Source organism: Columba livia, chromosome 12, assembly GCF_036013475.1.
Source record: "Columba livia isolate bColLiv1 breed racing homer chromosome 12, bColLiv1.pat.W.v2, whole genome shotgun sequence".
NCBI lineage: Eukaryota > Metazoa > Chordata > Aves > Columbiformes > Columbidae > Columba > Columba livia.
In genome coordinates this window covers 13,731,672-13,745,521 of record NC_088613.1, presented here as the reverse complement: position 1 = coordinate 13,745,521, position 13,850 = coordinate 13,731,672, and the positions used below count along the sequence as shown (strand labels likewise).

The 13,850-nt window shown below is 34.7% G+C and overlaps 1 protein-coding gene across 6 annotated transcripts in view; it reads right to left on the bottom strand.

Annotated features, from left to right (window-relative positions):
* Positions 1 to 13,850, bottom strand: part of DIAPH2 (diaphanous related formin 2) — a 212,389-nt gene that overhangs the window by 54,500 nt on the left and 144,039 nt on the right. For all 6 annotated transcript variants that reach the window (XM_065077869.1, XM_065077866.1, XM_065077867.1 and 3 more), the window contains one exon: positions 1,107 to 1,202. In XM_065077869.1, coding sequence (XP_064933941.1) covers positions 1,107 to 1,202 — 96 coding nt within the window. The remainder of the gene's footprint in view (positions 1 to 1,106; positions 1,203 to 13,850) is intronic.

The window sequence follows — 13,850 nt, the reverse complement described above, 5'->3', positions numbered from 1 at the left end:
CTGATCAGAGAGCAGAAACAAGCTCTGAATTAAGAATTATACTGGAACTGTAGCAGAATTCATTTCTTAGTATGAGTAAATTATGTAACTTATTTTTATATTTCCATAAGATCAGGCATATGGCAAATTAAAAATAATTATATACCATCTTTGCTAGCCAGATGAAAGAGGGTAGTAGAATTCGCCTTTACTTTTCTGTTTCTATTAAAAAAAACCAATCGGTCAAGATGAATCTAAGCCTAGGTCATTGAGGATCAGGTAGATATACATGCCTTTTTCTATAAAAAGACTCCATATGGCCAAACCTTTATCAGTACATAACCAACACAAATTTCTGGTTTTATGCAAAATAACTATACTGTTTCAATTGTAAATTTTTATGACTATTTTTTACTGTAAGACATGTTTTAAAGAGAAATTGCAAAATACAGCATTCTACCATGAGCTTTGATGAAAGTTAAATGCAGAGTAAATTATATTCACTAAGTGTATGCAACTGGTTTATCATAGAGAGAGAGGAGTGTAGAGAAAACACCACAGTTGCTTTGTCTTCTCTCAAATTTTCTCAAACCCAAATTTGCATGAAAAAATAATTGTTCAGACTAAACCAGCAAATCAGACTAAATTCACTACAATACTATTGTCTCCCTCAAGAAAGTGAAGCTACTTTATCGTAATTTGACTTCTATGACTAGACACACTACAGCTTCCAACCAAACCAGAACATATCTAAGACCCGTGCTTGAAAAAGACTATGAACTATATGCTCAAACTCTTCTTGGTGTAAGAAGCTTCACAGTGTCACCTAAAATAAATTAATCATACTTATGGTATTAAAGATTGAGACAAGCATACTTAGTGCAGGAATGTTTTAAATGCCATTTCAAGCACCATTGGAACCATTGTCACCTCTTAGAGCCCATAGTTATCTGAAGCTAGAGCTATCAAGTTAAAAATCCATGATCACAAATATTATGCTGAGTTTTCACAGCAGGTCAATGACCAACAGTAGCTCAAAGGTTTTCAGCGAAAACTTTTGGTAAATATTTGCAAAACATCTTTTGCGCACTTAGTTTATGACTGAAAGTTTTTAGAAAGCATCTTACCTTGTGGCCTTGGTGTTCGTTTCCTGCGATCTCTGAACGCTGCTCCTGACTGTAAGGCCTCAAGCAGACTATCCATCACTCCTGTCTCATCACCTTCTGGGAATAGGAGAAAAATAATATTAATCTCAGTGTAACTGAAATCATACTTTAAAAATAAAAAAGTAAAAGTGTTGTCAAGTTTACACAACGCTTCCAAGTAAGAGACATATACATTTTAGATGTAATGGATTTTGTCAGTGCTTTAGGTATCACTGTCTAGTTTACGTATGATGCTCTATTACGCAAAATTGATGCCAATCCTACTGTTCTTTCAACTCAGAGATGTTATCTTGTGCATTATTGATGACATTTTCAGCATGCAGATAGACAGCTCCTGGTGAATGACTGCTGTTTCCCCGTTAAATTCTTTTAAGACTTTCCTGAAGTAGAAACAGGTCATCTCTTCTTGATTTAACCAATGCATATGGAAGATCTGATGAAACTGAATGGCACGAAGTAAAATATTGTAGCATTGCAAATACTTTACATGTTGCCTCCCTTCTTTGTGATGCGCTAAATCCTTGAAAAAAATAATTCTCTATGACATATGAGGATACTTATACCATATGCTACACATGTAACAGTATACCAGCGATGATCTTAAGGTAAGGAAAGAACAGAGGAGAGAATCCAGCCGTGAAAGTAGGTGGCATGACATTTCTTAAAACCTGAATTCTACTTCTACTAATTCTTTCTCTTGCTTTTTTCATATCCAAGCTGACCTGTAGCCTTTAAATTACTGGAATGTATAGTGTACTATGGAAATCTGGGTAAAAATATTATTTTCTTTTGACATATTTAAGTCTGTAACTTCCTTTGCATTTCAGTTAATAACAGTTGATAGCAGCATTCAACAATATGACAAATAGAGGTCAAAGAACTGCAATGTTACAAAACTATTGATGAATGCCTCTTCTGTTCACATGTCTCTGCTATAACCCAAAACTAAAATATAGGCTAGACTCCGCAGGTAGGTGGACATTTTATTCACATCTCTCAGACTTCAAGTTAATGTAAATTCCCCCATCACAGAGTGGGAAGATAATTTCTTTATGCAAAAGATTTAGATTACAGTAAAATACTTCTGACTCACGCTGAGTGTAGGAGGTTAAATGTACATTTAGGGTCTCAAATATTCAAGTTTTAAAGCAGCTCAGTAATGCAAAAGGTATTCTGCCCTGCTTCTCTATTACATTTAGATTTATTAGACTAAATCCAGAACCAATATAAAAGCATGACAATCCTAAACCAGTACCCACTTCAAATTTCTACATGATGATCATCAGTGTAACTACTTGATAAATTTAAATTATACATCAATGTAATTTAAACTATTATGTATAATATGCAACACAGACATAAAGTTCTCCCCAGTTTAAGATGAAAGGGAGCAGAGCAAGAGTCGTAACCAGCAGAAGACTCTGAAATACCAGTTTTAATTATGTGCCATCTAAATCCCTTAAAAACCAAGTTCCTGCAAAACAAATGAGTAAATTAGCTTCCCTCAATTTACATTCAAATATACAAGGCCAGAATCTTGTCTGAAGAACACAACATAATTATTTGTCTTTGTGGTCCTTATCATACACATGCTTATTCACTGATTTATTGTTCATACTGTATTAAATTTGTTTTCTGAATCAAAGTTCTGTGAATACACTTTGTCCAAACTAATACACCTCAAGTTGCTCTGAAACATTTAGTGAATATTACTGTAATACACAGAACCAGTTAATAAGTTAGAATACTTTATGCACAGAAAAATTACAGTATCATTCGACCTTCATTAAAAATAAGACTTGGCAGAATTTGTTCAAAAAAGACTAAAATCCTTCAATACTTCATAAATGTTTATGCAGCCTTTCACTTTTTTGTTGAGTATGCTATTCTACCTGCTAATTACTGCAACTGCTAAAAACCACCCTATTTTTAGAATATCAAAATATACAATATAAAGACACATGAATTAAGGAAGCTGTAGAGTAGAGTAATGAGATTTTTAACTCCTCAAAGTAAAATTTATGCTGGGTGTGATCTCAGCACTGCATCTTAATCAAAGTTGTCAGATGATTAAATGGAAACTGGACAAAGAACTGCATTTTCAGTTAGCCTTCATTAAAATTTATAAATAGAATTCTACAGCCATTTCAGTCCTTCTCCACAGTTCTTGCTGAGGTACTTCACATATTACCGGCTTTCTCCTCATATTACCAGCTATCTCCTTGATATGCCACCCCCCTGTTTGTTTTTTTTTTTAATACGACATATAGTAACTTACAGACACAAATCAGAAACAAAGACAAAAACTACCCAAAGTTTCTAAACTGAGAAACACATAATCCTTATTTCTCTTTTGGGTATCTTCCATTGTACATAAGGACAGGGGTTTCACCTGGAACAAGTACTTTGCTTCCTCATTTTTCTTCTCCAGGTTGGTCCCAAGCACTGAAGAGACAGCACATGTATGCATACATGCAAAAAAATTGCAGTCTGTTTCCATCTTACGACTGGCTCTACATTTCCAGTCCTAGTGGTATTCCAGCTTGATTATAGCATTCACAGAACACAAATCACAATGGGAAAAGCCTTTACAACAATCATGGGAACGGATTCTAACAAGAAATGCCAAAGGCAGTGCAATTTCTTTAGACTACATAAAGCAGCCACTGAAAAAAGGTATGACAACCCCCTTCTGTGCTCCGAATCTGTGAAGTCCCAAGAGAGAAAACTCATCCCAGCAGATAACTTCCCAAGAGAGGGCTGTTTCCGTACAGCAGCAAACAGGGAAACATCTGGACCCAGTTAGTGGAAGTACCTTTGCGATCAAAAGCGACATTCTAGAAAGCATTCCCAAACCAGACTGTGGGAATAAAGAAGCCTAGAGATTTCACAGAATCACAGAATCGACTGGGTTGGAAGAGACCTCAGAGATCATCGAGTCCAACCCTTGGTCCAACTCTAGTCCGTTTACTAGATCATGGCACTAAGTGCCATGTCCAATCTCAGTTTAAAAACCTCCAGGGACGGCGAGTCCACTACCTCCCTGGGCAGGCCATTCCAATGCCTGATCACTCTCTCTGTAAAGAATTTCTTTCTAATATCCAGCCTAAATTTCCCCTGGTAGAGTTTAAGCCCATGCCCCCTTGTCCTATTGCTAACTGCCTGGGAGAAGAGACCAATCCCCACCTGGCTATAACTTCCCTTCAGGTAGTTATAGAGAGTGATGAGGTCACCTCTAAGCCTCCTCTTCTCTAGACTAAACAACCCCAGCTCCCTCAGCCTCTCCTCATAGGTCTTTTAAGGATGAAGTAAAACATTCTGAAAGGAATTATACGATATAGCACAGGCAACAGCAGGAGCAGAAGCCACATGATCTTTCAATCCACTGTACCCAAAGCATCAATCTGCAACCCCTTATTGCTGGTGTATCTTTAAAAAGGGTACGTGACTCAATGGGGAATGAGACTGCATGAAGCCGCTTACCGGCACCTAGGTCGCTGCAGAAGTTACAGCGCGAAGAACACAAGTCCTGGGTATCTGTAGTCATGAGCTAAGCCTTTACTTTTGAGTAAGCATTTTTCTTTTCAGATGTCTTCTAGTGCAGATATGACCTTTATATGTATGAGGAAAACTGTTCTTCTAAACACATAGTTTGTTTAGAATATTTATCAAGACAAAAATGTATTAGAAAGTGTACAATCAGGTGTGACTAATCTGTCTTGACTTCATATAACACAGCAAATTCAAAACTTTAGAATCAATTAGGAGTTTGATTCTCATGTAAAGTACTTCTCAAAGAAGTAAATATCAGATAGAAACAGAGTATATAATCTATTTCCAGAACATTATTTTTAAACTTCAGCTTTCCAAAGATAGATCACCTTTCCCAGACTCAAACCATTCTTTATGTTTTATCCATTAGCAAATGGCACATGGAGATGGAATGACAATATTAACTTTACAGTTGCAAATATTTAGAAACAAGGCAAGAAAAGAAGCATTTTCTAAAAAAGGTGAAATGTACTTAAATGTGCCCCTGCATCTGCAATACTTTTTCAGGAGAGACTGCAATAGTATTACATAATCTTTAAGCCTTCCTTCATAAAACATAAAACCAAGATTTAAAAAAATGAATGCGTGAAGGACTACATTTCAATTGTGCCTTTAGACAAGTCCTGTTATCACTGACTGCATCTCACTTCAGCTTTTTATGTACATCTAAGTTTTTTAATTGTGACCCTCCTTACACGGAACTCTCTCTTCAACAAGTACTTAAGGTAGGAAATGTTAAAAAAATATATATCAAGATGTTTTTCTCTTCTGTGTGCTTTATGTTGCTTGCATCGACTATGTAAGAATTTGCATTAAAAAGTTCAAGCAGTTAGCACAGAGATAAATCTCAACAAGCACATCAGGTCTTTTACCCAAAACAAATAGGTGTACGGAGCTGACATTTAACCTCTCTCTGGAACACAGTAGAGAGATGAAAGTGTCTCCAGTTTTTCAAATAATTACATGAAACAGCCTGCTCTTGCACTGTATTATGACATAGATGTAGAGCTATGATTCCTCTGTATAGCTAGGTAATTTATTTTAGTATAATCTGTACACTGCTAAAGTAACCATGAGGAGTGTGTTATAAAGGTAGAAAACAAACACTCGAGAATGATAAAGAACGTTTACTTTATCTTATTTTTCACAGAGCAAATGTAATCTTTCACCTGCTTCTGCAGCCATTTTCTCTGTTCCTCTGAAACAGAAGAACCATTTCAACAAGAATATGAAGATAAAATTTGTCCCTTTTTTATCACTGTTAGCACCATATGAAATGTGACCCTTAAGTTACATTTAGCATCCTTTCTGTTGATATCCTATTCCTTTAACACTTCCTGACAAATCTCATCTAATCCTCAAGAAGAGACCCCAACATCCATACCTCCTGATACTAAATGCAAAATAACATTCTCTTCTATTTATAACTCACAGGATTAAAATGAAAATTGAAGCTGACAAAAATGTACAGGTAAAGTATCATTCTTTTGCTAGCCTGAGTAGCAATAAAAAATACAGCCAAGGCAGGACAATAGGTTTTACTGTCTTATTTTTTAAAAAATAACTGCTGCTAAAATTTCCTATTGGAAACTGAAATGTGTTTAGTCTGTTGTAGCTTATGAGGCTTTTCAACTCATTGTTGCTGTTAAAAGAGCCCTGAAAGACCACACTAGAAAACACGTTAGTGTTCTGTTTAGGGACCAACCTGAACCATAAATTATAGATGTACATAAAATCAGAGCTCTTTCATAGATTTTAAATAAAGATGAGCATATTTAGTTTCTTGGCTTGCCTCTGTTTCAGCAGGCATCCTTGCACTTGTTTCTGTGGTAGTCACCAGCTCTGATTATTTCAATCTCATGCAAGTTCTTTGTGATTCTCCTCTAAAAAAATCATACTGAATTGCCCTAAAAATCGGTCCTTACCTTCTTCAAGAAGCCAAGCTCGCTTTTTATGAGATATTTTTAAGAGATTTTTTTAAATATTTAATGTCTTTTATACTCAAATGAATTTGAGTAAAAGTAATGAAATATTTTAATTTCCTTTCTCCCTCCCCACGAAAAATGAATAGACATTTGAAAGAGGTTGTCTAACATTGTCTCCAAATGTTAGCTGTATTTCCAGGACTACATAAACAGTCATGTTTCTCCCAGCTCAAAATGTTCAGTACATTCCAGAGAAGGGATTCAGAAACATAACTTTCTGATTCAGATAGAAAGAAACAGAAATTTGGTTTTACCTCAGCCTTCAGCATATTATCATCTATCAAAAAGGTACAATTAAGCATCTTGTAGCAGATTTTTTTCAGGACTTTCAAGATGACTGATTTTTCAGTTTACACTAAAAGGAGGCTATTTTGATGAGAATATAAAAAAACCTCAATACCTGCAACTGTTCTTAAATGAAGTATAAGAACCGGAGTAGCACTGTTGATGGTAAAGTGAAACAACAAAATAACTAAGGCTTTTAAAGTTTCTTGAATAACTCAGGACTACAGAAACAGGTCTTGAAGCTACAATATCTTAGGTAACACATGCCGCCTTACCTGCCTGCTACTCCAAATGGTTTCTAATTTATACTTCTATTCACATCATGCATTACCCTGTTTTGCTTTGAACTTTTACGTACTTTTTGTAAGTATAATGTGTGTCCTGTATAAACTTTTCAACAAGACTTTTTATTCATAATCAGTACCACAATTTTAATTGCAATATATTCCTTTGAAAAGGTCAGTTTTCAGTGTCTTTTGGAAAGCCAGTTTTTGTGTTCTCGTATATTTGCATTTTATTCATTTGCTAAATTCTTTTGCATGCATAATAAATATCTTCAGGAAGCAGCCTTCCTGAGCATTTTGCACTAGAATACAATCTCATGACTGTTATTTACTTTTTAATTAAAGGAGAACAAGTTAGGACAGTATGACTGATAAGCGAATCTACATCTCCTGTCAGTTTACAAAACAAGGCAAATCCTTGCTTACATACCAATTAAGCCCATTGCTTATGATGACCTTATCTCAGGCTTACATAAAGTTAATAGAATGAGAAAATAAAAAGTGCTTTGTTGTACAGGCAGGTCATTGAAAACAATTTTTTAAATGCACACACTTTTTCTGAAAATGTCGCAATTGTCAAAGTCTACGTGAGCAGGAATGTATTTAATTGAAATGCATCAGCATTACCCCAGGGTCCCACACTGCATGGACTTATGCCCCTTGCAAGAATCACTTCCACTCAATTTCAAAACCAGGCTTTAATGTGGATTACTTAGTAATAAATGGGAAGATGTTGCCTCTACATGGGGAGGGAAAGATGGTGCAGCTCATAAAAAAAGAAAGAAAAAATGACCATCTGATACCTAAACAAATGCATCTGTAATCAAGGTCTACAACTCCGTGAAGGGTACATGTCTGTTACAGTACTAAGTAGCTTTTAATTTATGTGATTAGCAGACTCATAAGGCAGCATCAAATCATCAATGATTTTAGCATTAGAAAACAGTTTTCTTTATAAAACTGCCTACTGTTGAACAACTGTTCCTATATTTTTGACAAGAAACCAGTCTTGGGGACTCACTTTGTGCAAGTGATTTATTACATATTCCCTCTTCTTTTTTTTTTTTTTTTTTTAATTACTATTATTTTTTAATCTGGTAGTGACAGCATTTAACTTATAAGTTATTCCAAGTCCTAAAACAATTTTAACCAATTGTACTAATTGATGACTGTCCTAACAGTGTATGTTTATTTTTATGACACATTTCATGTCAAAAAAAGAAAAGCAATTAGTTCAGACTAAACTGCCGAACTTCATTTCTTAACATGATACCTCACAATATATCCAGTTTGGAAAAAAATAAATAAATCCTTCAAAGGATCTTGACTAAATTTCATTTTGTGAATTAATTTTTTCCAACAGGAAATTTACTGTTGACCCTGGAACATCACAGGATTTACCCGGAATCTACCGACTAGCTAAGCCTAGTTCAACCACAGAAAACTTCAGTCAAAACAATCATTCTTACCGAGTATATTGTTAGAAAAATACAGAAGGTAGCAGAAACCACAGTGTATCAGAACTCATTTATAATCTGGAGTCCAACCTTGAATATAAATTTCCTCATTAATACAGATGCCTGTTTTGTTACGCTGGCACAGACCAAATATCGGCTCTTTGATTTTTCTGCAAGTTTCTTGTTCATAGTTTCTCATTACTACAGTATTTCATATTCTAAAGAGATATTTTGTTTTTAACTTTTGATGGCTCTCTGAAAATCATCTTTTATGTGGTAAAGTTGAACATTCTGTACTCTCAAGACAAATTTTACTACATTACAGCTCTCACCTTACAGAATTTGACACCGAATGATGTCTCTCTAGATTTAAAAACCCAAATTTCCAGAGCTGCAAAGCCGCACTTTTACCTTTATTGTCCATCTGGCAAAGTCTAATAAAATCCAACCATATTTCTACTTTTTGCTTTCAACAAAAATATATCTCCTGGATACAAATCTAGAAGAGGCTTTGTTTCTGCTGCACATGTAAAAGATGAAATGCAATATGTTTCGAATTTTTTAAATCTTCTACAATAGATTGCATAACTCCCCAATGGAAGTCTGGTTATACAACCACAAGAACAACTGAAATCAACACCATAAAGTTCAAGTTAATTTAAATAGTTCTGTACATCTGAGAAAAAACAGGCTTTTATCATCAAAATAAATGTTCTTTGCTGCCTTCCAAAACTTTTCCTTTTAAGTATACATAGCCTTATCATCAGACTTTTAAATTACATTTAAGTACGATGATTCTATTGAGGTACAAAACAGCACGAACATTTGTAGAAGTGTTATAAAATTTCATTATTCAATACTTCATATGGAAAATTATAAGTGAAGATCCATTATGATATATATTGGAAAATGAACATTATTTAATTAATTAAATTAACATTACATATACTACTGTTAAGCAATTGGGAGGGTGTTTAACAGTAAGCATAGACTACAAAGAGATATTCATTCCTACATAATTTGGGAAACTACTTTTGTGAAGACAGCATCTTAACAGTTAAGTTAGAAATGAGATACTACAACCACGGGGAAAAAAATAAATCATTCCACTAAGACAAAATTCAGTCACTAAACTTGTGCTGCCATTCTAGTCAAAAACCCTTCCCTTTCACAATAGTTCTACATGCAATTCTCCTCCTTGCGATCTGATTCCTGAACAAACCTTATACTGAAGAACAAGTTGACCAACTAAGTATTTCAGAAATGCTTTTTAACACTGGAAGTTCTACAAAATATACGAATATAATGTTACATAGCAATCACATTGAAGTAAGGAATTTTTCAGGCATTTTCAAAATTAACAATAAGAATACTTTCTCCAGGAAAAGGAAATTTGAATTTGCCTAGAAAGCTATGCAAAGTTAACACTTGTTGCTGTTCAGTAAATAGTCCCAAAGAAACCTACTTTTAAGAGAAAATAATCCAATTGTTCTGCCTTTCTTCATCTGTAATTATCCAAACTTCAGTTTTCACATGGTCTAATAATATTTTTTCCCATTATAAATTACCTCATTAAATCACTTTACTTGGAAGGTATCACATGCCATATTAATAAACAAATTTTTCCACTGCAAAATTTTAAAAGTTGAGATTAAAATTTAAGTTGTAATTTCTTTTTAACTTGCCATCCATGCTCTCATCTATTTGCATTTATCTTGAGCTGGTTTTGACCCATATTAATAACATCTACAGCAATTTTGACATTTCCTGCCCTATTCTCAAGATGGCTACAAAGTCCTGCAATAAACATATTTTAAAAATATTGGGCAACTCATGGATAATTGTTTTGGAAAAGAATAAAAAAAACCCCAACCTCATCCAGGTTCTATAGTTGCTCACATTTAAGCATAATGTGATTTTTTTCTCTGAATATTACATTTCAGGAAAAGTGCAGCATATTCAAACAGACCATCAACATCAATATGAAAGATAATGACTTCCCAAAGGAATTGTAACACTTGCCTCATTGTCATCCACCACCATAAACTAATAATCTGGAGAATGCAAATAAACCCCAAGTTTTCTCAATCCAGGTACCCCATGCAATCACTCGCCAATATGTAAATTCAAAGTACTAAGATTATATATCTCATAATAAACTTAGTATGGATTTCTGTTTATGCTGAAGGACATAGAAGGAAGACATAGCAATGAGGAAAGCACAGAATCAGTAGAAAACTGCAGCAAAAGTAACCCTCTTGAATTGTATCCTGCAACAGTCATTGCAAGTGTAACCATAGTTCAAGGAAACACAACAGAATTGGTGCTGATACTAGTACATACCCGTTTGAATAAATAGCATATGAATTGTTATATAGGAGTACTTGAAAAGGGAAAGTAGTAAGAATATCCATCAACCACTAGCACAGAGCTTCATTTCCATTATCCTCATCTGCTTTGGGGAGAATGTTAATATGTCTTCAAAACAATTAATTCCATACTAATTGGGACAGAGGAAGCTCATTTTATCTTTTATCCTAATACTGGTAGTTAAAAGGTGATTTTAATTGCCAGAGTAATCAGATATAATGAAGAGCAAAACTGTTTCTGATTAAATAACATTTGCATCAGAATTGCTGTTATATGCTTTTCAGCTCCTAGGAAGCTGTCTTCAGTTTTTTTTTTTTCCCCTCTCTTTTGTTCAGTTATGCACATGGAAGCAATGCTGCAAGAATTTTGCAGATGTTAAATCAGATGGAAGTCATGAAAGACTACGTACAAATGTATCATAGTGCAGTCTGCTACAGCCCTCAAAAAAAGGAAACACTGCTGAAAAACACTTACAAAGAATGTTCTTTTTCCATAGAGCTAGTGAATGCTATAGAAGAGAAGGGACTGTTAAGCCCTTTTCCTACAGAATCACTCTTGTCTAATGAGAACAAATGGTTCATGATCTAGACAGTGAAATTTGGGATCTCTAGCTGTGTAGGTAAGTCACTTAAAGTCTTTCTGTGTCTCTGTATTTCACCAGGAAAATAGAGCTACCTAAGCACCTTTCTAGGCTGGGAAACACAACAACCAGATGCATAAATAACAGCAGAGTGACAAGAACACCAGAAAAGAACAAATGTTTCCAAGCCCCACAGCTACAAGTGCAGAGGTGGAGCTGCCCATGCACAGCAGGACTGGCCGAGTACAAGAGGTGCCAGAATGTCTTGCGATGGCTCTGACCACACCACAGATTAGATGGTCAGGAACCACATAATGGGAAATAAGGATGAAGATTTTTTTAAAATGGAAGTTTTAATATTAAGCAATAGATCTCACTAGAAATTGCTTTGTGGTGTCATTTTAAATCAACGATATATGAAATACACATTTTCCCTGAGAACAGTTCAAACTTGATTCTGGAAAAAAAAATATATTGATGCAAATAGGAGTGTAATTCCATGACAAAAAATACTTCTCTCAGCCAAATTCAACTAAATCTAACAATTTTGATAGGATTTTTTTAAAATTGTAATTTTTAATCAGTCTTTAAACTATCACTTCTATATGGATATTAATATCCTCCTCAAAATATCTTGAGCATGTCACAGATAGGGCAAAATGCTGTTAAATTCTAAAAGTATTTCTCAGAATTTTTGAGGTGTTCTGGAAGTTGAGTACAGCATAATGCCTTGTCCATCATACTGCTTTTATATAAAGTCACAAAAGCTGCCTTTGACTCAAGCCATTACACAGCCTTTCCTGTCTAAGTTTATATGATGCCGTCCAGTGTAACACACTTCAGAGTTCATATGGAACTAAGAGCTTTTTCTATATTTTTACATTCGTCTTTATACATTTTGAAATGTTTAGCAGGATTTATATAAGTTTAAACATAGTATTTATGTGGCTTCGCAAGTATACCAGCCACTTCGTTAAGCTAAAACCACCAAACTGAGCAACCCGGTCTTTAAAATATTGGCAACTCTGATGTTATTTTGTAAGTAGGAATTACACAGGACAGTTCTTTATTCTGGCCACGCTGCAGTTTTCTGCTCTCTCAGTTAGACCATGAAACAGATATTAATTCCAAAATTAATTAGTTCTAATTAATTCTAATCTAGATTCTTTCTACTTCTTTCTGCAATGGCCAGAAAAAAAAAAGTTGCAGCTCTGTAACCAGATAACAGCAAAAAAAAACTTATTACAGAACTACAACACTAAAGGGCTGGAAAATGTAGGGACGCGATTGCTCTGACCTGAAAGACTGTAGCAATGAGTTAAAATTTTATTCTTGAAGATATAGCTAGAGAAATAACTGAAAGACAGGTTATAACACCCTTTGGGTGAAAATCACCTTGTCAAAATGACAGCTTGAGAGGACATCTGTGTCCTTCCTCTAAATATTCTATGTCACATTCACTTAGACAAATTTGCAAACTATTTATATGAGCTGCAATGAGCATACGGAGGTAGATGTATCAAGAAAACAACAACAACAAAAAACAAACAAACAACCACAACAAAAAAACTCCTGTTACTTGGCAAAAATGATTAATTTAATATCAATGTCATGGAATCCAGTTGGGACATATCCATCCCCTCACCTCATACCACGGCAACAGAGTTGCAATATGTGAAATGGCTATTTGAAGGTATTTAAATATTGGAAAAAATATTTTAGAAGTATTAAACTTTTTTGTTACTGATTTAGAAACAACAGTTACTTAAATGGCAGTTTCAGTGTATTTGGCAAAGTACAGTTATCCACATATTTCAAGTTTCAGTAGAAAAGAAATGTAATACAAAATTAAACTTTAGTTATGTCTGTTGGCAAGAAAGTATTTAATGACAAAAAGCAAACTTCTATCAGAATACTGAGGCATCTATTACTGCTAAACAGGGTTTACTCCTAACCTGCTTGAAAAATGAACAGATATAGACAGGTACGCTCTCACTGAGCTGAAGCAATTTAAGAAGGTGTAACTGTGACATATTAGCTACAGCCCTTCAACACAGACCAACTCACTGACAATAGTATCTCAGTGGCTTCTCATACTTTCCAACAGCTAGGAAAACACATTGGCTTGCCCTGTATGGAGTGGTAGTTTAACCTAATCTCCCTCGGTATGTCTTCAAGCACACTGATATAGG